A 25,785-nucleotide genomic window follows, 5' to 3' on the forward strand; every position below is an offset into this window, starting at 1 on the left:
GAACACAAGGAATGGACATCAGACCAGTGGAAATCTGTGCTTTGGTCTGACGAGTCCAAACTTGAGATCTTTGGTTCCAACCCCCGTGTCTTTGTGCGACGCAGAAAAGGTGAACGGATGGACTCTACATGCCTGGTTCCCACCGTGAAGCATGGAGGAGGAGGTGTGATGGTGTGGGGGTGCTTTGCTGGTGACACTGTTGGGGATTTATTCAAAATTGAAGGCATACTGAACCAGCATGGCTACCACAGCATCTTGCAGCGGCATGCTATTCCACCTGGTTTGTGCTTAGTTGGACCATCATTTATTTTTCAACAGGACAATGACCCCAAACACACCTCCAGGCCGCTAACTGAGCCGCGGCCTAAATTACCGGCGGGCGCCAAGTCACAATTTCTTGTCGCAATTGCGACCTGGCGCCCGGATTTTGTCGAGCCCTGACTTAAGATTGCATACATGCGAATACAAGGATAATAGACGTGTATGAAACATATTTGCATATGCAAATATACTCTAAAAATACTTAAAAAAGGAGTAAAAACCAAAGATGATTACCTATTATCAATAAAAAAAAATTGATATCCCACTCCACATTTAAGCCAAAGGGCTTATAGCAATGGAGGTCATATATATTTGCATTAACAAATATGTTTCATACACGTCTTTTATCATTGCATTCGCATTCTCTGTATGCAATCTTAAGTGATTTATTTATGCAGTCTTAAATGATTTATTTATATTGTCTATTTAGTGTTTGTTCCTTTTTTGTATAGCTGTATGCGATTATGCAGGAGAACTCTTTCTTTAAAGAGGGAGCTTTTTCTCGCATACATATATCTATTTTGCTGAAGGATATGTCAGATGTATTTCTGATAGGTCTATTCAGTTAGTTTGATTCAATTTTTCCAGTGACTACGGAGGTGGGGTTGAAAAATGTCACTTCCAGTGTCCTGCCTGCCTTTTAAGTATATAAGTGTGATGTGCTGGCGTGGGAAGTCGGCCTCCGATCCCAGTTGAAGCCATTTTTGGGGAACCGCGCCAGGTGGAGCACCATACTATTCAGCTTTAGGTTTGATCCTTGGCTGATGTGCAAAGGAACTCTTTTTTTTTTTTTTTTATCGTTGTGCCTTTTATATTATTTTGCTGTGGACACCTGCTGTGAAATTTATTTTTATTTATTTTTATTTTTATTTTTTGGTTGTTGTGACACTTGACTGTTTTTTTAAATAAACCTCCAATTTTTGATATACTTCACCATGAAGACTCTATTGTCCCTTCTTTGCTGAGCCTACTATTCCCAGATCAAGTTCCTGGTAAAGCTGAGTGGATTCTGCCTGTTTTTCCTTCCTGTGTGATCCTTGCTGTGTGGTGTGATCCGGTCTGATGAACAGCTGAAGGTGAAATCCTCATCCAACTAGACGGAAGCATCCCTCCTTGATCGAGGTGGTCATTTATCGTGGTCGGCAGGCTGATGCACATGCTCTCAGTCCGGTAAGCGGCAGTAATATTACACTCTTTTGGCTGAAAATAAGACCAAGACTCCTTCCAGATACTCCATTGAATATTGCAGTAGCTATTGGATTAAATCCTAGAAGTGTCCTATTTTTATGCTTTGGGACTTTGTTCTTTTTTCACACAATGAACATTTAGCACATAATTTACTTTGAATACATTTGCCTCTTGTTGTTCACTGTTTTTTTGCGTATATTTTTATATGCACAATTACTGATTTGACTATTTCACATAGGAATTTCTATAATGACACTTTATTTAAATTTTGGTTGCGTGCTTGTTTATAATTTATTATATCTATGTATATGATTGATAATAAATGACTTCAGCCAAACACCAACCATGAGTAAAATAAATGTTTTTGTGTTTATTTTATCATTCATATTCTCAGAAAAATGGCCAAGAAATCATAAATGTTGCCAGGGTATGTAAACTTATGAGCACAACTGTATGCCTCTAAATACCTTTTCTCTCAAAGGGAGGAGAAATTTTATTTTATTTTACTTTTTCTTGAAGAATCTTCTTTCAACTGTCGGCTGAGAGACAGGCTGGATAATATAGATCCTTGTAGTCTACTCAGTCCGACCAGCAAGCGTGGGCACACCTTTGCAAAGAGGCTGGGTCTGCCACGCCATACCCCATGACTCCCGGGGTGGCCGGTGAGCTTTGCTCCGAGGCCCACATATGACTGGGCTGTGGTGTTGTCTCACTCACAGTGGACCAGGCCGACAGCTACCTCCATTGCGGTTGTAGTTCTGTCAGGAATGCGTCAGCAAGTCCTCGCTCGGACGGGTAAATACAGTCACTCCCGCTTCAGTGGGTTGGTACTGCTGGGCATTCCTGGGGTTCGGGGCTCCTCTTCTCCCTTCCCTGCTCCTTTTCCCTTGCTGCATTGCTAACATTGCCGCTGTCAGGAGGGGGGGGGGAGGGGACTGTGTTATCTGGCCTGTGTTTTTTTTTTTCTTTTTTGTATGGGGCTTTCCTGTGAGGGGGTTTTCACTGTTAAAAAGCCTTTAAAGTCTTTTCCTGTTTAAACGCGGCATTTGGCCGGCACTGGCGCCATTTTTTGGGAGGTTTTTAAATTGCATTAAAAACTCCCATTGCCAGCGATTTTGACGTAGCCACGCTATGGCACAGCTTACATTGCGGTCGGCAGCCATCTTGGAGTAGTCCTGACCCCTAGTGCTGTATCCTACAGCGCACACAGGTCCCTGCAGATGCCACACAGTTACCTCACGGTTCTTTTCCTCTCACGCCGTGTGCTGAGAGCTGACGGCAGCGCTGGGCAGTCTCATCCTCAGGTGAGTCCCCTGGGTACCCCTGGTCAGCGCAGCAAGTGGGTGAGATGCCCTGAATAGGGCTCTAGGAGCTTCTGTTTATTTGTAAGGACAGGTGTGCATACACCTACATATTATACATACACACTATGTAAATATTATTAATATTTGGAGTCAGTATCTGGGTCCTTCCCCAACATGCTGGTAGTGGCATCCCCTGGGGAATGCTCTGTTATGGAGCCATGGACCAGGTATCTGGGTAGTAAAAAAAAAAAAAAGCAGGATAAGGTAGTTATGGGTGCGCTTCTCACTGCTGGATAGTGCAGCTGGAGGAGAGCCTTTTCAAAAGGTGGGCTTCTTCTCCGGTGGTGGACCCTCCGGGTGTCATGTATAGGTGACCACTCTCCCTACTGTGGGAACCCCCGCTTTTATGGATCTGACTGATAGAAGATCCGAAGTACTGACCCGTTCCATGTTTAACATGCTGGGGTCTGACTTGCGGCCTATTGTCGCCACTACTCTGAGGTCTTTGTCACTCACGGAGTGAGCATTTTGCACCAGACAGTGGAGGAGCACCGACTCTCTCCCGAAGTTATTAGGCTAGCGGACCAGCTGGTCCAGGGCCTCATATAGGTCTGTGATGCTTCATTGAATGCTGCGCCCTTGTTATCCAGGGCTTCTGTTTTTCAGAATGGTTTAATGTACACAGTGGTGTAGTGGTTAACTCCATTACTTGGCAGCAAGAGAGTCATTGGTTCGAATCCGGACACTGATGCCAATCTGCCTGGAGCTTGCATTGTCGCTCCCTGTGTCTGCGTGGGTTTCCTCCGGGTATTCTGGTTTCCTCCAAAGGCATGTGTACATACACCTACATATTATAGATATACACACTATGTGTGTGTATTATTTATGGGCAAGCCTCCCAGGCCGTCAAAGGCCCAGCTGGGGGACTAATCCGTCCCTGGGTGCGTAAGCCGATCATGCCAGCACCCAAATCCTGCCAATGTATGTAGCCTTCCCTCCCTGTCTCTAGGTGGAAGGGGTGGAATTCACAATTCATTGAAACCTCCCTGCTCTCTGACCAGTGGTTCTACGAGGTGGTCTCTTCGGAGTACTTGATAGGGTTTCCTCCTATCCACAGAACAAAGTTCGTTCTTCATGTTTTCCTCTCCCGGCCGTCGGTCTGCCTTGGGCAGTTTGGGACTTGCTAAGCTGCGGGATAATTTTACCTTTCCTGCAGGATGAGAGGTTTGGGGTTTTCTATGGGCCTCAGGCCCTGAATACCTTTGTGAACGTCGGGTAGTTCCGCATGGAATCCATTCCGGGGGATGCCCTGGCGTCCTCGGACATCAGGGACGCATACATGCATGTCCCGTTTTGCGCATGTCACATTTTTTTTTTCTGTGCTTCGTAATGAGAGAGGGTCTCTGTCAGCCTGTGGCCCTCCCTTTTTGATCTGGCGTCAGCACCATGGGTTTTCAGCTAGGAGCTCGCACTTATCCTAACTTTGTTGGGACAGAGAGGCTTTGCCTCATTGGCTACTTGGACGACTTTCTTCTGAGAGCAGCTTCTGTCTCAGACCTAGTGGATGTGTTATTCCCATTCAGACCCTCCAAAGATTCGGGTGGGTGTTCAGAAGGTGTAGCTCAGTGGAGAAATTGCAGACTCTTCAGTCTGCGGTGAAGGTATTGGCATCACGCACTCGGTCTTCTTTCCGGGCGCCTGCTGGTCCGGGGGCTTGTGGGTAGCCTCCTTCAAGGCGGTACTGTATGCCCAGTTCCACACTTAGGTTTTCCAGGGGAAATACTGTCCAGGTGGTAAAAATCTCTGAAATCATCAGACTCCGGTGCGCCACCTAGTCAGTCTCTCTGAGTTGGTGACGGAGAAACCCCCGACTCTTCCGTCCGGGAAGTTGTTTCTTCCTTTCAGTGGTCGGTGTTTACGACGGATGCCAGCCTCACGGGTTGTGGGGGCACCTGGGGGGTCCAATCGGCCCTACGGCCACACCTCCCTGAATGTGCCCGCTCTCGTCTGGTCTCGGTAGCTACCCAGGGTCGGGCCTGACTAGTGCCGTTCATTGTCCTACTGTTTTAGGCGATCAGGCTATGCTCCGATCTGGTTTCAGCCGGACAACGCGGCTGTGGCTTCGGTCTACCATCAGGTAGATTCTGGATCAGGGCGACTGGTCTTTGTGCTTGGGGTGTTTCGGCTCCCTTGCAGGAGGTGAGCCCCACAGGGCATGGATCTCCTGGCTGCTCGTCTCCACCGCAAGGGTGTCGAAGTTAGTGGCCAGGTCTAGTGATCTGGTACAGACGTGTCACTCGTGCTGGTGGCCCTGTAGGGTCTGTATCGGCGACTTTTTGCCGTTCCTCCATTGTAGTTGCTTCCTCGGCTGCTCCTCCACAGAGTGGAGGCTGAGGAGATCCTGATGATTCTAATCGCTCCAGATTGACCCTGGCGTCCTTGGTACACCAATATCGGGTGCCTGGTAGTGGAGGTACCCTGGCAGTTGCCAGGGCAGGAAGTCCTTCTGTCTCGAGGTCCCATACTTCCTCCTGTTGTACAGTCACTGACTTGCTCAACATGGCTATTGGAAGCCAGACTTTAAGTGACCGGCATCTGTCCGACTCGGTCATCTCAACAATGCTGAGGGCATGGTAGTCTTCTTCCGGAGGATCTACCGTCGCACCTGGCAGGCCTACATCTCTTGGTGCGAAGGGATCCCCATGAGTTTTGACTCTGGTACCAGCCTACTACGGCTCCGTTTCGGAGTTCTGACTCTCTTTTGCGTCGGTGTCTAGTCCACAAAAGGGCCTGGCGGTCTCGTCCACCACCATTTCTCGGTGGATCAGGCAGGCTGTCATACAGGCCTATGCTCTTAACGGGCGGGCCCTCCTTTCCGGTCACGGCACTTTCGTCCAGGGCAATTGGTACTTCCTGGATTTTTTTCCGACATCATGCGTCGGTCTCACAGGTGTGCAAGGTGGCGACTTGCTCGTCCGTTCACGCTTTTTCCAGAATTGACATGATTGCTGTGAGTGCATCTTCTGATGCTTCTTTCGGCCGCTAGTTTTTGCAGGCAAGTGTTTAAAAAGTTACACCACCTCCGTTGAGGAGCTCTGCTTGTTTTGGGGTGAAGTTAAAATTGGTTTTACTGATATATTTCCCACCCCTCGTTTTTGACACTGCTTGGGGACGTCCCACTTGTCAAGATTTAAGGAGCTGTTTCCGTCCATGGACAATAAGAGAAAATAGGATTTTTTGTACTCGCCGTAAAATCCTTTTCTCTGAGTCCATGGACAGACACAGCACCCACCCCTCCTTTTTAGGTTTGTACTGCTTGTTACGAACTGAGGCTGCAGTGAGGAGGGTTGTGTCTGGAGGGACCGCCCCCTGGGCGGGGCTGTTCAACTCTGTTAATGTAACATGTATTTAATTATCTAACATGTTTCTGCCTAGTTCTCTCCTGTAAACAGGGAACATAACCCACTTGTCAAGATTTAAGGAGCTGTGTCCATCCATGGACTCAGAGAAAAGTATTTTACGATGAGTACAAATAATTCTATTTTTTCCTTAAATGGCTTCCTTTACCTTAGTGCAGTTCTCCTTCACTTACCTCATCCTTCCATTTTGCTTTTAAATGTCCTTATTTCTTCTGAGAAATGCTCACTTCCTGTTCTTCTGTTTGTAACTACACACCGCAATGCAAGGCTTACTCCCTGGTGTGGAGAAAGCCTCTTAAGGGAGCAAGCAGGAGTGTCAGTATGCCCACTAACACACAGCTCCTTTTGCTATCTGCAAAGTAGAGCGCGTCCTGACTTGTCTGCTCGCCCCCTCGAGAGGCTTACTCCCTGGTGTGGAGAAAGCCTCTCGAGGGGGCGAGCAGACAAGTCAGGACGCGCTCTACTTTGCAGATAGCGAAAGGAGCTGTGTGTTAGTGGGCATCCTGACACTCCTGCTTGCTCCCTTAAGAGGCTTTCTCCACACCAGGAAGAAAGTCTTGCATCATGGTGTGTAGTTACAGACAGAAGAACAGGAAGTGAGGATTTCTCAGAAGAAATAAGGACATTTAAAAGAAAAATGGAAGGATGAGGTAAGTGAAGGAGGACTGCATTAAGGTAAAGGAAGCTATTTAGGGAAAAAAAATGTTTCCTTTACAACCCCTTTAGTTAAATAAGGCCCTTGCTGTCTTGGTGCATTAAGTCCTGGTGTTCAAGGCCCTGTGGACAAAAAATTGAGAAAGTACTTTTTAAGACACTCTACTCTGGCTAGTGTGGCCATGCAATCTGCCATTGCATTTGTGTGGATTTGTCAGGCTTTGCTTTTATGGGCAAATCATGTAGCAGAAGAATCTGGAGCCTTTGTCGGCCATGTAGCAATTGGAGCTTTTCCCTTAAGCATTGCACTTCTGCATGGATGGACAGGGAGATTCTCCCTGGAAACTCTCTCACTAGGGGCTTCTTTCAGTGTACATGAGGGGAGTACTGTGGCTTTAATGATGGTCAGTTGAGCCCCCCTCCAAGAAGCAGTTGAGACACATTGGGACATCCCAAGTAGCTGTTAATTATAATAACTGGCTGTGTCCTGTGATTTACAATAAAGAAAATAGGATTTTTTCGTCATACTTACCTGTAAAATCCTTTTTTTTTTTTTTTTTGGATATCACAGGACACAGAGGTCCCGCCCCTCTTTTGGGAATTTATTGCTTGTAACAAAACTGAAGTGCTTCCTGTGTAGGAGGAGATATATAGGGGAGAACTTCCTGTTTGATTGATCTGATTGATCTCCCAGTGTCCATTCACCTCTAGGTGGAGTATAATCCAAGTAGGTATTATTGTCCTATGATGTACTCCATGAAAAGGATTTTACCGGCAATTATGACGAAAAAATCCTATTTCTTTATCGTACATCATGGGACACAGAGCTTTAAGTAATTACTTAATAGGTTATAGGCCACCTTCAGGTGATGGAGAATGGTTAAACCCAATCCAGGAAGTTCACTCCCTATATAACCCCTCCTCCTTCCATGAGCGCATCAGTTTTTTTCGCCAGTGTCTAAGGTGTTGGTCACGAGTGAAGGTGTGCTCTGAGGAGCTCCACGGGAGGGATCCATGCTGGATTTAAATAGCCTCCATAAAGACCAGATCCATTCAAAGTGCCACTAAGGCCTAAAAGGATGGTACCTGGGGCCTTGTATCTGAAGCACGAGGTTTTGCCTGTAATGCCTCTCTTTGAAGGGCAGGAACCCAGGGCTTTGGTCTTGCTACATTACCTAGCCTCTTGGTGGGGTCCTTTCTACAGGTCCAGAGGAGTTGGAACCCCCGACAAGGCACCCGGTCCTTGAAAGTTTGCTAAACGGAAACCCGCAGTGATGGGTGAAGGTTGGATTGTCTATTCAGCAAATCCTGCAGCGGTGATAAGGTAAGGGAAGAAACTTAGGTACTAAAAACACCTATGTATCTTTCCATCATGGGGAAAGTGTTGTCATGCCTTACTTCTCCACTAGAGGGAGTCTATGCACATACCTTACTATGCCTGCTACTAACCGGGTTTCTGCCTCCCCTCCCCCTCCCTTTCCCCCCTCAAAGCGTTGTGTACAAGTGAGGGAACATTAAAAAAAGTGGAGTTTTTGGAAGGGGTGGGGCCTAAGCACAGTGCCGTGAAAAGTCCATAAGGACGCACGCCAGGCAAACAGGTAAAACTAAAGCTGTGTCGGCCTCTCTTCGGCTGATGAGGAGGAAACAAGCAGTCTGCACACAGGGACTTTGGGATACGTGAGGGTTGCAAACTGGCATTCCTGATACAGGAAGGACATTTTTTTCCCCAACACCAGGCTGAACTTTATAGCGGCTATATTGTGTCATGCCTATATTCAACAATTAGGTGCAAATTGTATAATGCCTCTCTTTTTTTGGTAGGCATAGTCCCAAGTACAAAAACACCACAAAAACCAAAGGGGTTCCACCCCCAGGCGATAGGATCTCGAGTTGCATTTCCACGCTGTCATCCTCGCCTGAATTACCAGTTATGGCAAGCCAGAGTGAGCAATTGGAACAAATTGTTGGTGCAACTGCTTCTCACATCTCGGCCCCTGCATGCGTGACTAAAGATGTCCTTTCTTTCTTCCTGCAGGGTCTGGAAGAAAGATTAGCGGCCTTACTCGCATCCTCCATTTAAATGGATAGGAAGCGTACTAGATCCCCCTCCCCCACTGCAGAACCTTTGCAAAGGGAACAGGAAGAAAAGCAAACCATGGATTCCTCTGCGGAGGAAACACCGGTAGATGAACCTTTTTTAGCCTCTCAATCTGAGAAATTGCAGATACAATCTCCTACGAGATGGTTCGTTCTACTTTCTTCCCTCTGTAACAGTCTCTCCTGAAAGCTTGGTCTCTTTCTTGGGTTCCTTAAAACCTTTGCAGCCTTTGCATGCGTTTCCTGCACATGCATTCCTAGTACAGCTTATTTTTGCTGAATGGGATCATCCGGATAAGCATTTTCTCCCTCCCAAGAGATTTTCAAATTTCTATCCTCTGGATAGCCCTTCATTTAAACAGGCTCTTTCCCCCACACCAGGTGCTTCCGCCTCTAGGCAGTGGCGACTGCCTCCGCCGTCTCTCTAGAAGGAAATCCCAGAGCCAGACCCAGGGTCAAAAGAAGTCCTGGGGTCGGAAACCTGCAAAGCAGAATTTTAAAGCCTCATCATGAAGAGGCAACACCCCTCGCCAAGGTCAGGGGGAGACTTCGTCTGGAAAGAGGAAATTCAGGGCAGATGGGTCATCTCCACGATAACGCTGGGGTACAAGCTGGAATTTTGACACTTTCCACCACCGTCTCGTTTCCTGGGGGTGAAGCTTCCCAAAGATTCAGAGAAAAGACCATTTCTGTTTCAGGCACTAAACCGATTAATATCTCAAGGGGTGATCATACCAATACCCGCAAAAGAACAAGGTTTTGGGGTTTTATTCAAACCTTTTTATGGTACCAAAACCAAACAGAGATGTCCGACCCATTTTGGATCTAAAAAATCAAAATCAGTTCCTGAAGATCCACTCCTTCCACATGGAGACGATCAGGTCAGTAGTCTCTACCCTTCTAGAAAGAGAACTCTGGCATTCATCAACATCAGGGATGCATATCTCCAGGTCCCTATATTTCCCGCTCACCAAAGGTTTCTGCTGTTCAAGTTAGAACAACAGCATTTCCAGTTTGTAGCCCTGCCCTTCGGGCTAGCCACAGCACCCCAGGTGTTCACAAAGGTACCGGCCCCACCTCTAGCCAGGTTAAGGGCACAGGGCATAACAGCCGTAGCATACCTAGATGATCTATTACTAATAGATCAGTCGGTGGCTCGTTTGGAGAGAAGCGTACGCACTACAACCAACTATCTGGAAAGTTGGGTTGGATTCTCAACCTGGAGAAATCTTCCTTAACCACTTCCCGACGGCCGTACGACTATATACGGCCGCCGGGTGGCTCTACTTCTCTGGGAGGCCGTGTTTTTACGGCCGCCCCTTTTCGCGTTCCCCGCGCGCGCTCCCGAGCGCGCAGCGGGGAACTGCTGTGCTGGCCGTGTCCCTTGGACACAGCCAGTCACAGATCGCCGTGAACGGCCAATCGGAGCGGCCGTTTCCTAGGCGATCTGTGCGGCCAATGAGAGATGATCTCATATGTTTACATATGAGATCATCTCTCATTCCCGGCTCTCGCAGACAGCGGTGCTGTCAGGGGAGAGAGGAGACGGATCTGTGTCTCTTGTACATAGGGACACAGATCGGTCACCCCCCCCAGTCACCCCCCCTCCCCCACAGTTAGAACACTAATTAGGATACACATTTAACCCCTTCCTCACCCCCTAGTGTTAACCCCTTCCCTGCCAGTCACATTTATACAGTAATTAGTGCATATTTATAGCACTGATTGCAGTATAAATGTGAATGGCGCCAAAAATGTGTCAAAAGTGTCCGATGTGTCCGCCATAACGTCGCAGTCCCAATAAAAATCGCAGATCGCCGCCATTTCTAGTAAAAAAAAAATTTATACAGTAATTAGTGCATATTTATAGCACTGATTGCAGTATAAATGTGAATGGCGCCAAAAACGTGTCAAAAGTGTCCGATGTGTCCGCCATAACGTCGCAGTCCCAATAAAAATCACAGATCGCCGCCATTTCTAGTAAAAAAAAAATAATAATAATAATAATTCTGTCCCTTATTTTGTAGGCGCTATAACTTTTGCGCAAACCAGTCGCTTATTGCGATTTTTTTTTTTTTTTTTTTACTAAAAATATGTAGAATACGTATCGGCCTAGACTGAGGATAAAAAAAAACGTAAAAAAAAAAAATTGAGCTATTTATTATAGCAACAAGTAAAAATATTTTTTTTTTTTTCAAAATTGTCGCTCTATTTTTGTTTATAGCGCAAAAAATAAAAACCGCAGAGGTGATCAAATACCACCAAAAGAAAGCTCTATTTGTGGGGAAAAAAGGACGTTAATTTTGTTTTCGAGCCACGTCGCACGACCGCGCAATTGTCAGTTAAAGCGACGCAGTGCCGAATCGCAAAAAGTCCTCTGGTCAGGAAGGGGTTTAAGTGCCCAGTAAGGAAGTGGTTAATACCACTAAGAAGGCTGGAGTACTTGGGTCTGATCATAGACATAGCCCAGGAAAAGGTGTTCTTGCCTCAGGCAACGATAAACTCCATAAGAGAGCTGGTGCGGATGGTCGGGTCAAATGGCGATCCCCCCATTCGCCTTTGCATGAAGTTGCTAGGAGCCATGGTGGTTTTTATTCGAAGCAGTTCCCTATGCCCAGTTCCATTCAAGACTGGTGCAAAACAGTATCCTGTCTGTTTGGAACAAGACAGTTCAAGCTTTAGACTTGGCAATGCGGCTGTCCCCAAGAGTGTCCCAAAGCCTCACTTGGTGGTTTCTAACCCAGAATCTGCTGAAGAGAATTCTGTCAGGATTCAATCTGACAATGCCACAGATAGTCCAGCATGTCCTCCCTTTAGGTGGTTATATTGGTTGGGCAGCATCAGCAACTGCCAGCATATTCCCACCTGGTTTAGTTTTCCTATTTAAATTGGATGATGGTACTTTTTTGCCAATTGTCACTGTACATTATGTGAGGCTATAATCAAAATTTCAATGCCACAGCTGTGGCCTATATCGATCACCAAGGGGGCACCAAAAGTCTCTCCGCACAGAGAGAGGTGAACCATATCTTAACTTGGGCAGAAAGGAATGTTCGGAGCCTATCGGCAGTCCTCATTCCGGGAGTAGAAAATCGGCAGTCCTCATTCCGGGAGTAGAAAATTGGCAGGTGGACTATTTGAGTCACCAGCAGTTATTCCCTGGGGAATGGTCTCTTCACCATCCATGACATATTTCCGGCTGTTTGCCAAAGATGGGGGACTCCAGACGTAGATCTTCTAGCGTCCTGGTTCAACATGAAGTTAGTCAACTTTATGGCCAGAACAAGGGATCCACTCGCATGCGGAACGGATGCGTTGGTGACCCCATGGGATCAGTTCTCACTGATCTATGCATTCCCCCCTATTCAGTTGCTGCCTCAACTTCTTTGTAGGATCAAGCTGGAAAGAAAGCCAGTAATTCGTTTGGCACCAGCATGGCCAAGAAGGTCATGGTATGCAGAAATCGTAAAGATGGTAGTGGAGGGCCCATGGTCCCTCCCACTATGACCAAATCTGCTCTCACAGGGACCGATATTCCATCCTTCCTTACAGTCTCTAAATTTAAACGGCTTGGCTATTCAATCCCACATTCTGAAGAAACCTGGGCTTTCTGGGTCAGTTATAGTGCCTTGCGAAAGTATTCGGCCCCCTTGAACTTTGCGACCTTTCGCCACATTTCAGGCTTCAAACATAAAGATATAAAACTGTAATTTTTTTTGAAGAATCAACAACAAGTGGGACACAATCATGAAGTGGAAAGAAATTTATTGGATATTTCAAACTTTTTTAACAAATAAAAAACTGAAAAATTGGGCGTGCAAAATTATTGAGCCCCCCCTTAAGTTAATACTTTGTAGCGCCACCTTTTGCTGCGATTACAGCTGTAAGTCGCTTGGGGTATGTCTCTATCAGTTTTGCACATCGAGAGACTGAAATTCTTGCCCATTCGCCCTTGCAAAACCGCTCGAGCTCAGTGAGGTTGGATGGAGAGCGTTTGTGAACAGCAGTTTTCAGTTCTTTCCACAGATTTTCGATTGGATTCAGGTCTGGACTTTGACTTGGCCATTCTAACACCTGGATATGTTTATTTGTGAACCATTCCATTGTAGATTTTGCTTTATGTTTTGGATCATTGTCTTGTTGGAAGACAAATCTCCGTCCCAGTCTCAGGTCTTTTGCAAACTCCATCAGGTTTTCTTCCAGAATGGTCCTGTATTTGGCTCCATCCATCTTCCCATCAATTTTAACCATCTTCCCTGTCCCTGCTGAAGAAAAGCAGGCCCAAACCATGATGCTGCCACCACCATGTTTGACAGTGGGGATGGTGTGTTCAGGGTGATGAGCTGTGTTGCTTTTACGCCAAACATAACGTTTTGCATTGTTGCCAAAAAGTTCGATTTTGGTTTCATTTGACCAGAGCACCTTCTTCCACATGTTTGGTGTGTCTCCCAGGTGGCTTGTGGCAAACTTTAAACTACACTTTTTATGGATATCTTTAAGAAATGGCTTCCTTCTTGCCACTCTTCCATAAAGGCCAGATTTGTGCAGTATACAGGGACTGATTGTTGTCCTATGGACAGAGTCTCCCACCTCAGCTGTAGATCTCTGCAGTTCATCCAGAGTAATCATGGGCCTCTTGGCTGCATCTCTGATCAGTCTTCTCCTTGTATGAGCTGAAAGTTTAGAGGGACGGCCAGGTCTTCGTAGATTTGCAGTGGTCTGATACTCCTTCCATTTCAATATTATCGCTTGCACAGTGCTCCTTGGGATGTTTAAAACTTGGGAAATATTTTTGTATCCAAATCCAGCTTTAAACTTCTCCACAACAGTATCTCGGACCTGCCTGGTGTGTTCCTTGTTCTTCAAGATGCTCTCTGCGCTTTAAATGGACCTCTGAGACTATCACAGTGCAGGTGCATTTATACGGAGACTTGATTACACACAGGTGGATTCTATTTATCATCATTAGTCATTTAGGTCAACATTGGATCATTCAGAGATCCTCACTGAACTTCTGGAGAGAGTTTGCTGCACTGAAAGCAAGGGGGCTGAATAATTTTGCACGCCCAATTTTTCAGTTTTTTATTTGTTAAAAAAGTTTGAAATATCCAATAAATTTCGTTCCACTTCATGATTGTGTCCAACTTGTTGTTGATTCTTCAAAAAAAAAATAGTTTTATATCTTTATGTTTGAAGCCTGAAATGTGGCAAAAGGTCGCAAAGTTCAAGGGGGCCGAATACTTTCGCAAGGCACTGTATCTCTACCCTGATTAATGCAAGGAAGCCGGCGTCCAGAACTATATATTATAGGGTCTGGGGGGCTTATGTTTCCTGGTGTGAATCCAAGGGTTGGCACCCTCAGATATATTATAGGCAGAATGCTTGCCTTTCTACAATTAGGGGTAGACATGAAATTGGCCTTAAGTACTATTAACTACATGCCAACCAGCCGCCGCAGTTATACAGTGGCATGTCGGCTCCCCTGCGTGAGAGCCCGTAGCTATACGTCGGCTCTCGAAGCGGCCACTAGGGGCGCGTGCGCGCCGCCGGAGGCACACGCACACCCCTCACTCATCCCTGACTCCCGTGCGCGTGCCCAATCGCCACGGGGCACCCGCGATAGCTCGTTACAGAGCGAGGACCGGGTGCTGTCAGGGGAGAAATGCCTGACCGTCTGTTCATACAATGTATGAACAGCGATCAGTCATTTCCCCTAGTGAGGCCACCCCCCCCCCCTACAGTTAGAACACACCCAGGGAACATACTTAACCCCTTTCCCTAGTGTTAACTGCCAGTGGCATTTTTATAGTAATCCAATGCACTTTTATAGCACTGATCGCTATAAAAAGGGCAATGGTCCCAAAAATGTGTCCGAAGCGTCCGCCATAATGTCGCAGTACCGAAAAAAATCATGATCGCCGCCATTACTAGTAAAAAAAAAAAATATTAATAAAAATGCCATAAAACTACCCCCTATTTTGTAAACGCTATAACTTTTGCACAAACCAATCAATAAACATTTATTGTGATATTTTTTGTAAAAAAAAAAAAAAAAAAATGTAGAAGAATACAGTGCCTTGCGAAAGTATTCGGCCCCCTTGAACTTTGCGACCTTTTGCCACATACCAGGCTATAAACATAAAGATATAAAACAAATTTTTTTTTTTTTGAAGAATCAACAAGTGGGACACAATCATGAAGTGGAACGAAATTTATTGGATATTTCTTTTTTTAACAAATAAAAAACGGAAAAATTGGGCGTGCAAAATTTTTCAGCCCCTTTACTTTTAGTGCAGCAAACTCTCTCCAGAAGTTCAGTGAGGATCTCTGAATGATCCAATGTTGACCTAAATGACTAATGATGATTAATAGAATCCACCTGTGTGTAATCAAGTCTCCGTATAAATGCACCTGCACTGTGATAGTCTCAGAGGTCCGTTTAACCACTTACCCCCCGGACCATATTGCTGCCCAAAGACCAGAGTACTTTTTGCGATTCGGGACTGCGTCGCTTTAACAGACAATTGCGCGGTCGTGCGACGTGGCTCCCAAACAAAATTGGCGTCCTTTTTTTCCCACAAATAGAGCTTTCTTTTGGTGGTATTTGATCACCTCTGCGTTTTTTATTTTTTGCGCTATAAACAAAAATAGAGCGACAATTTTGAAAAAAATGAATATTTTTTACTTTTTGCTGTAATAAATATCCCCCAAAAATATATAAAAAAACATTTTTTTTCCTCAGTTTAGGCCGATACGTATTCTTCTACATATTTTTCGTAAAAAAAATCGCAATAAGCGTTTATTGATTGGTTTGCGCAAAAGTTATAGCGTTTACAAAATAGGGGGTATTTTTATGGCATTTTTATTAATATTTTTTTTACTAGTAATGGCGGCGATCAGCGATTTTTTTTTCGGTATTGCGACATTATGGCGGACACTTCGGACATTTTTGACACATTTTTGGGACCATTGGCATTTTTATAGCGATCAGTGCTATAAAAATGCATTAGATTACTATAAAAATGCCACTGGCAGTGAAGGGGTTAACACTAGGGGGCGGGGAAGGGGTTAAGTATGCCTGGGTGTGTTCTTACTGTGGGGGGGGGGGGTGGCCTCACTAGGGGAAACACTGATTTTCTGTTCATACATTGTATGAACAGAAAATCAGCATTTCCCCTGCTGACAGGAACGAGAGCTGTGTGTTTACACACACAGCTCCCGTTCCCCGCTCTGTACCGAGCGATCGCGTGTGCCCGGCGGCGATCGCGCCCGCCGGGCACACGCACGGGAGTCGGGGGCGAGCGGGGGGCGCGCACGCGCGCCTCCGGCGGCGCGCGTGCGCCCCTAGTGGCGGCTAAGAGGTAGGACGTCCATTTACGTGGTCTCGCCTAGGAGAGCCACCTTGTGGACGTATAATGACGGTGCGGCGACGGCAAGTGGTTAAAGTGCAGAGAGCATCATGAAGAACAAGGAACACACCAGGCAGGTCCGACAAAACAAATTTTTTTAAAGCGCCCCGTCCCGACAAGCTCGCGCGCAGAAGCGAACGCATACGCGAGTAGCGCCCGCATATGAAAACGGTATTCAAACCACACAAGTGAGGTATCGCCGCGATCGTTAGAGCGAGAGCAATAATTATAGCCCTAGAGCTACTCTGTAGTTTAAAAAATGCAACCTATAGAATTTTTTAAACGTCGCCTATCGATATTTTTAAGGGTAAAAGTTTGACGCCATGCCACGAGCGGGCGCAATTTTAAAGCGTGACATGTTTGGTATCATTTTACTCGGCGTAACATTATCTTTCACAATATATATAAAAATTGGGCCAAATGTATTGTCTTATTTTTTAATTCAAAAAAGTTAATTTTTTCCCAAAAAAGTGCGCTTGTAAGACCGCTGCGCAAATACGGTGTTACAAGATGTATTGCGATGACCGTCATTTTATTCTCTAGGGTGTTAGGAAAAAAAAATATATAATGTTTGGGGGTTTTAAATAATTTTCTAGCAAACACCGAATCTGAAAAACACCTTCTGTCCTTAAGTGGTTAAACATCCCAAGGAGCACTGTGCAAATATCTTTATGCTTGAAGCCTGAAATGTGGCAAAAGGTCGCAAAGTTCAAGGGGGCCGAATACTTTCGCAAAGGCACTGTACGTATCGGCCTAAACTGAAGAAAAAAATTGTTTTTTTTTCATATATTTATGGGGGATATTTATTATAAAAACCGCAGAGGTGATCAAATACCACCAAAAGAAAGCTCTATTTGTGGGAAAAAAAGGACGCCAATTTTGTTTGGGAGCCACATCGCACGACTGCGCAATTGTCAGTTAAAGTGACGCAGTGCCGAATCGCAAAAAGGGCTCTGGTCTTTGACCAGCAATATGGTCCGGGGGTTAAGTGGTTAAGAGGCCAAGTCTCGGCTTTATCGGTCTTATTTCAAAGACCACTTGCTACACACTCTTTAGTCCGGGGTTTTATGCAAGGGGTGCTGTGGCTTAATATGCCCTGGTTGCTCAATCCTCAGCAAGGAGGGGGTTTTCGGAATTGGCTGCTCTTTCTTGTAAAGATCCATATTTGATTTTTCATGAGAACAGTGTGGTGTTGCGCCCTCGTCCAGTTTTTTTTTTTTTTTTTTACCAATGTGGTCTCAAGTTTTCACCTGAACCAATATCTTGTCCTGCCATCGTTTTTTCCAAAACCATGTTCCAGGGAAGAAAAGTCATTACATTGTCTTGATGTGGTGAGAGCAGTGAAAATCTATTTAAAGCCAACTGCTCAGATTCGTAAGACTGATGTCTTATTTTTTCGGCCAGAGGGTCCTAAGAAATGACAGGCAGCGTCGAAATCCACTGTCGCTAAGTGTATTTGGCAAGTTATAATTCAAACTTATGATTTAAGGGGTAAGATTCCCCTGTTTCAAGTTAAGGCGCATTCTACCAGGTCGGATAGTGCTTCTTGGGCAGTGCGTCATCAGGCCTCCATGGCTCAGATCTGTAAGGCCGCAACTTGGTCTTCAGTGCATACATTCACAAAATGTTATCAGGTGGATGTAAGGAGGTGTGAGGATATCGCCTTCGGGCGCAGTGTGCTGCAAGCAGCAGTCTAGATCCTCAAGTCTGGGTGTACCCTGCGGGTTGTTTTCTCCCACCCCTCAAGTGGCATTGCTATGGGACATCCTATTAAGTAATTACTTAAGGCTCTGTGTCCCATAATGTACAATAAAGAAAATAGGATTTTTATTAAAGCTTACCTGTAAAATCCTTTTCTTGGAGTACATCATGGGACACAGAGGTCCCTCCCCTCTTTTTTGGGATTTAAAACTTTCACTTACCTCATCCTTCGATTTTGCTTTTAAATGTCCTTATTTTTGGACCAAGTCCTCTCTCCTATTACTTGACCGCCAGCCTCCCTCGTCCTCAAAGACTATACCAGACATCCTGGTCTCCGCGTCTTTTCGGTATCTTGGCATCCAGGTTACCGCATGTTTGCTGGACTATGTCAATCTCAACCTCACCCCTCTGATCAATCGCTGCCCCGATCGGGTCAAGGTGTGGAGTAAGCTGAAGCTGTCCCCGTTGGGAAGGGTGAACTTGATAAAGATGATCCTCATGCCACAATTACTGTATGTGCTCCACAATTCCCCAATGGTCATTCCCCTGAAGAAGTTTAGAATTATTAACTCAATGTTTCGTTCACTGAAATGGCTTACAAAACCCCCTAGAGTCAAGCTTGAGCAACTGCAACGCTCAAAGAATGGCGGTGGGTTGGCATTGCACAATCCCTGGCTCTATTACCTGGCTTCTCAAATGCAGCATATTGTGCGAGTTGTGGGCCCTCGACGGGACCTGGAGCTGAACTTACAGGACTCTTCGGCCAAGCTGCTCAGTTTCATGACTGGGGGGGAGGTGGCGGAGGGGTTGGAGGCCCTACGATACACTGAATCTAACAAGTGGTTTCCCACGTATGTTCTCATGCAGAAGATTTGGAATAAGGTCAGGATGCTCCAGGGGATGACAGGGTTTACTAAATACAGCCCCATTTGGGATAATCAATACTACCTGGAAACATTTACAATACCTTATGGTCTGAAGTGGAAACAATATGGGGTGTCTCTAATTGGAGCAGGCAGCCTGAGATCCTTCCAGGAGCTCAGCACAGACTTTTGGCTACCCGGCATCCATGCACTTTTATTACCTGCAGCTTAGACACGTGTTTGATACACAGGGGGAGGCAGATGTTCTGTCCATGGACTTGGCACCGGTCTTCAACTATCTGTTTGAGATGAATACCTATAAGGGGTTTATATCCAGTTGTTACGCCATGCTGTTGATTCTTTTCCTACCGGGCGCCCCTCTGAAGGTGGTGTCTCGGTGGGAACAGGATGTGGGCGCGTTTGAGGATGAGCAGTGGGAGGAAGCCCTGCAGGCGGTCCCCATGTGCTCCCTGGATGTGGCGCATAGACTTTCACAGCTCTACATACTCCTAAGGGTCCATTACACACCGGCCAAACTGGCACGCATGGGACTGGAGGTGGATCCCACCTGCACCAGGTGCTGTAGGGACCACAGCGATATTATCCACCTGCTTTGGCGTTGCCCAAAGCTCCACTTGTACTGGACAAAGATCATTGACACTATTAACAGGGCTTTCCAGGTTCAGATATCTTTGGAGCCTAAGACTTGTCTACTGGGGATAGCTGATGGCCTCCTAGTGGAGGATCTCCCTAGGCAGGCTATTGGTAGAGCCCTATTTCAGGCTCGCTTGATGAACCACCCACGGTGCAGAAGTGGATCACACAGATAGGGGTTACACTGAGGTTGGAAAAAGTTGTATATCAACGGAGAGGGACCAGCTCTAAATATGATAAACTGTGGGCCCCGTGGCTGAACGTCCCGGGTCCGATAGATCTTGTGTATGATCGTTTGTTTTAGGTCTGAATGGGGTGGGAGCATGTATACGTTGTGATATGCTGTCTACTTGCTAGAGTATGTTGATGTGTGGAGGGGATAGGGGGTGTCGGCATGTACTTGAAAACTGTGAACTGTCCACTCAGGGGAGGGAACGGGGGTTATTCTACATGCAAGTATATAGATGTGTGCTGCGCCACACCGACTGTGTTTATTGCTTATGCTCTGGAGTTCTTTGTACGTTCTTTTACTTTTGTTCAATAAAAACCTTTGACTGAGAAAAAAAAAATGTCCTCATTTCTTCTGAGAATGTTCTTCTGTCTGTAACTACACACTGTAATGCGAGGCTTTCTCCCTGGTGTGGAGAAAGGCTCTTGAGGGGGAGGGGGCGAGCAGGAGGGTCAGGACGCTCTCTACTTTGCAGATAGAGAAAGGAGCTGTGTGTTAGTGGGCGTCCCGACACTCCTGCTCGCCCCCTCAAGAGGCCTTTTCCACACCAGGGAGAAAGCCTTGCATTACTGTGTGTAGTTACAGACAGAAGAACAGGAAGTGAGGATTTCTCAGAAGAAATAAGGACATTTAAAAGCAACATCGAAGGATGATGTAAGTCAGTGGTCCCCAACCTTTGTGGCACCGGGGACCGCTTTTGGTATAGCCACGTTTTTAAGGGCCCGGTGGGGGGGTGGCGTCATAAGGAAGGCGGGTGGTTTGCGGAGTGTTACAACCCACCCTGCACTGTAATATAAAGGGGCCTGGACTGCAAGGATTACACTCTCTTCACAGTGCCCTTTTGCAGTCATGGCCCCCCATCACAGTCCTCCCTACGGTTATGACCCTCACCCCATCACAGTCCTCCCTGCAGTCATGACCCCCACCCCCATCACAGTCTGCCCTGCATTAATGCATCCCCCCTACCCCAATCATAGTCCTCCCTGCAGTCATGCACCCCCTTTCCCCCTCCAATCACAGTCCTCCCTGCAGTTATGCACCCCCCTCCCCCCTCCAATCACAGTACTCCCTGCATAGTGCCAATTTTAATCGCTGCCTTCCCTGCAGCCTATGTCTATTTCCTCATGCTTTCCTCAAGAAGTGAGCCCTTTCACGGACCGCAATATAGTTAGCAGCCTGTATGTATTCTGCCATTTCTCCCGAGCGGCCGGCAATGTCAGCCTATTAGCAAGGCAGGGGGCGGGACAGCTGAAGATCGTGATAGAGAGCGAGAGACTCTTCATAATAACAAGTGGGCAATCGCCCGCTTGTTAATATAAGTTTGGCAGCTCTCGCTCTCTGTCACGATCTGTAGCCCGCCCCCTGCCTTGCTAAAAGGCTGACATTGCCGGCCGCTCGGGAGAAATGGCAGAATACATACAGGCTGCTAACTATACTGCGTTCCGTGACAGGGCTCACCTCCTGCTCCAATGGCGGCCCGCTCGACAACAGGCCACGGACCGGTACTGGTCCACGGCCCGGAGGTTGATGACCCCTGATGTAAGTGAAGGAGGACTGCAGTAAGGTAAAGGAAGCTATTTAGGGAAAAAAATTTTACCTTTACAACCCCTTTAGGTATATTGCTTTGCTTCAAAAACTGATGTGCTCCTGGATGGAGGAATGGGTTATATAGGTATTGAACTTCCTGGATTGAGTTTAACCAGTGTCCAGCACCTAAAGGTGGTCTATGACCCATTAAGTAATTACTTAAGGCTCTGTGTCCCATGATGTACTCTAAGGAAAGGATTTTACAGGTAAGCTGTAATAAAAATCCTATTTCTCTTCCGTTCGTGGACTGACACAGCATTACTGTGTGGGGTTACAGACAGAAGAACGGGAAGTGAGGATTTCTCAGAAGAAATAAGGACATTTAAAAGCAAAATCAAAGGATGAGGTAAGTGAAGGAGGACTGCACTATTTAGGAAAACATGTTTTTACCTTTACAACCCCTTTAATCTTGTGGCAGATAGGTAACCTGGTATATGAGGCTTGTACAGTAAATGTCCTAATGCCAAATGCGTTTTGTTTACAGTATTCAAACACCCTCAGCTTAATGAACTGCACATAAACATTGTGGGAAGAATTGGAATTTCAGTCATGTTCTTCTATTACAGGAAAGAACTTTGGCTAAAGGTATGAAATATGACAAATATATTTTGACAGTGTTTATATTTGACATAGAGTATTTATTATTCGATTTCTCATACAAATAAAGATGTACCCTTTAACAATAGGTGTTGTTAAATTAGGTTTTTATTCTCATTGTCTTGAAATGTAATTCGGGAATGAGAATTACAGTAAACATCAGCACACGTTTATAATTCCATAAATCCACTCTCCACCCGCTGCACATGTATTTTTTACCCCTAAGGCACCACTATTTGCATCTGCTTTTTGCTTTAGTCTCTTTGGCACCAGTGACCAGGACACATGCTTTGATTAGGCTCCCAGTGAGAAGTTAGAGACGAGTCTGGTTTAGGGCCCTTTCACACTGATGCGATTTTGCCGCACTGGACCGCACCTCGCAGGACAAAAGTGCATCCAGAATTATTTGCCTTTAAATCCTGAGACTTTTCGCATCACATGCGCTGAGTTTGCACCACGGTTTGAAAAGTCCTGCATGCTGCATCCTTGGTGCGCATTTAAAAAGCACACAAAAGATGCACCTTCAATTAAAGTCAATAGGAAACTCACACAGGGCTCGTTTTTAGGTCACTATGCTTGTTAAAGCGGTGGTTCCCCCTTAAAAACAACTTTTTTTTATTCCACTGGCCCCCCACATTACAATCGAATTAAGGCTATTATTTTTTTTTGGCTGCTGTACATACCTTGATACAGCATCTTCACCCGTGCATCCGGGTTGCGAGTCCCGCGGGAGTGGGCGTTCCTCACATGTGTTTGATTGACATTTTTCCCAAAAACGAGCTCCCCCCTGTCGCGTAAGCCGCGTCACGGTTGGCGAAAGGAGCCGAACGGCGAGTCGGCGCTATACTGCGCATGCGCATCGCCGTTCGGCTCCTTTCGCCAATCGTGACGCGGCTTACGCGACGGGGGGAGAGCTCGTTTTTGGGAAAAATGTCAATCAAACACATGTGAGGAACGCCCACTCCCGCGGGACTCGCAACCCGGATGCACGGGTGAAGATGCTGTATCAAGGTATGTACAGCAGCCAAAAAAAAATAATAGCCTTAATTCGATTGTAATGTGGGGGGCCAGTGGAATAAAAAAAAGTTGTTTTCAAGGGGGAACCACCGCTTTAAGGAGTGGGCACGTGCCACTGTACTTAACCCAGCCCTCAAAATTTAACTCGCCTGCTCGCATTTTGGGAGTAAATTTTGAGGGCTGGCTAATGTGGGCTGCCTGAGAGCAGGGGGGGGGGGGGGGCGAGGAGAGCAGAGCCGCGGCGTTCAAACTGCGGGGAACATTACAGCTTTCAATTCAATAGCTGTAATGTTCCCCGCAGCGCGCGTCTTATACAGCCCCTCCCCTCTTGTCCGGGAAACTTTGATAGACATATCACCCATCCCAGGATTGGATGGGTGATATGTCTATCAAAGTTTCCCGGACAAGAGGGGAGGGGCTGTATAAGACGCGCGCTGCAGGGAGCATTACAGCTATTGAATTGAAAGCTGTAATGTTCCCCGCGGTTTGAACCATGCGGCGGCGGCTCCTCCTCTCCTCTCCTCTCCTACCCAGCACAGGTAGGATGCAGGGGGGGGGAGAAACTCTGGCTGCAATGTGTGTGGGGGGGGGGAAGGATCTCTGGCTGCAATGTGTGTGGGGGGGGGAGGATCTCTGGCTGCAATGTGTGTGTGGGGGGGGAAGGATCTCTGGCTGCAACATGTGGGGGGGGGGAGGATCTCTGACTGCAACATGGGGGGGGGGAAGGATCTCTGGCTGCAATGTGTGTGGGGGGGAAGGATCTCTGGCTGCAATGTGTGTGGGGGGGGGGATCTCTGGCTGCAATTGTGGGGGGACTCTGGCTGCAGTGTGGGTGAGGGGACTCTGGCTACAATTGTGGGGGCACTCTGGCTGGAAAATGGGGACATTTTGCTGCATTGGTAGACATGGGCAGGCTGCATTTTTGGGCACGGATAAAGTTGTTGTTAATATTTATTTTTATAACGTAATTCTACATAAAACATTTAAGTGTAATTTCATGAGATTTGAGGGCGTGTCTAGGGGCGGGATTAGGGGGCGGGACATGGTAGGGGTTGGGCGGGGCAACTGGTGGCGAGTGGCCTTGAGGCCTGGCTAGTAGCTCAGGACTTGAAATTTTGAGCCCTGCTTAACCAGTGAATAGATGACTTTTAAGGAGCTGGCACATGCTGGCTTTCTTAACAATAAGCTGGGATATAAACAGTGACCCCTCGCACAGCCTCCTACCCCCTTGGTGCTCACCAGTAGCTGTTGATCTAAACCGGCCTTCCCCCACCTACTCCCATCAGATTCTGAGAACCAATGCTCCCTTCTGTCCTTCCCTGTGTCTCTGCTTCCTCCCCCTCCGGTGGTAGCATTGCTCCTGCACAAGAGGAGCTTGAGCATGCTGACCTACTGTATTATGACTAGTTGTTAAGGATGCTTTTTTTTTTCTCTTTAACATCCACCCCCCATAGTCCTTAACCAGTGAACTAATAACTAAGTTTTAGCCTTATATATAGGTTAACCACTTTCGGACCGCCCGCCGACGGAGCGATCTGATCCTCTTCCTTGCCTGACATGGAGAGGAGTGAGGGGAAGACGTCTCCAAATCATTGCAGGGCGGAAGTGATATCAAAACGTACTTCTGCCCAGTGCTCTTAAAGGGAAATTTTTTTTTTTTATCATTTTTTTTTTATTGCATTTTAGTGAAAATTTGAGGTCTTTTTGACCCCAGATCTCATATTTAACCGCTTAAGAACCGCCGCACGACTATATACGTCGACAAAATGGCATGGCTGGGCACAAGGGCGTACATGTACGTCCCCTTTAAGATCCCAGCCGTGGGTCGCGAGTGCCGGCGTGCTCGCGACCTGGTCCTCTTATCCGTGACCATCCGCGCGGGAACAACAGGCCCGATCGCCGCCGGTGTCCCGCGATCGGGGCACATAGAGGAAGAACGGGGAGAGGCAAGTGTAAACAAACCTCTCCCCGTGCTTCTTAGTGACCCTGTCATTGATAGTCTGTTCCCTGCCATAGGGAAGACAATCAGTGACGTCACACGCCCAGCAAGGCCCCCCCCCCCCCCACAGTAAGAATCACTCCCTTAGGGCACACTTAACCGTACAGCGCACCCTCCTGGTTAACCCCTTAACTACCAGTGTCATTTTTACAGTAATCAGCGCATTTTTATAGCACTGTTCGCTGTAAAAATGACAATGGTCCCAAAATAGTGTCCGATGTGTCTGCCATAATGTCGCAGTCACAATAAAAATTGCTGATCGCCGCCATTACTAGAAAAATATATATTAATAAAAATGCAACAAAACTATCCCCTACTACACTATTTTTTTACCAAAAATATGTAGAATACGTATCGGCCTAAACTGAGGGAAAAAAAAATTTTTTATATATTTTTTTGGGGATATTATAGCAAAAAAGTAAAACATATTGTATTTTTTTCAAAATTGTTGCTCTATTTTTGTTTATAGCGCAAAAAATAAAAACCGCAGAGGTGATCAAATACCACCAAAAGAAAGCTCTATTTGTGGGGAAAAAAGGACGCCAATTTTGTTTGGGAGCCACGTCGCACGACCGCGCAATTGTCTGTTAAAGCGACGCAGTGCCGAATCGCAAAACCTGGCTGGGCATTTAGCTGCCTAAAGGTCCGGGGCTTAAGTGGTTAACTTTCATCTTCCATCATTTCTAATAAAATATCTTGTGTCCCAAGAAAAATATAGCTTGAGCTTTTTTTATAAATGTCTCATT

The 25,785-nt window shown here is 46.4% G+C and overlaps 1 protein-coding gene across 1 annotated transcript in view; it reads left to right on the forward strand.

Annotated features, from left to right (window-relative positions):
- The window catches only part of TOPAZ1 (testis and ovary specific PAZ domain containing 1), a 265,848-nt gene that overhangs the window by 148,338 nt on the left and 91,725 nt on the right, over positions 1-25,785 (forward strand). Inside the window, exon 15 of the mRNA XM_040354381.1 lies at positions 21,911-22,011. Coding sequence (XP_040210315.1) covers positions 21,911-22,011 — 101 coding nt within the window. The remainder of the gene's footprint in view (positions 1-21,910; positions 22,012-25,785) is intronic.

Source organism: Rana temporaria, chromosome 5, assembly GCF_905171775.1.
Source record: "Rana temporaria chromosome 5, aRanTem1.1, whole genome shotgun sequence".
NCBI classification, from domain to species: domain Eukaryota; kingdom Metazoa; phylum Chordata; class Amphibia; order Anura; family Ranidae; genus Rana; species Rana temporaria.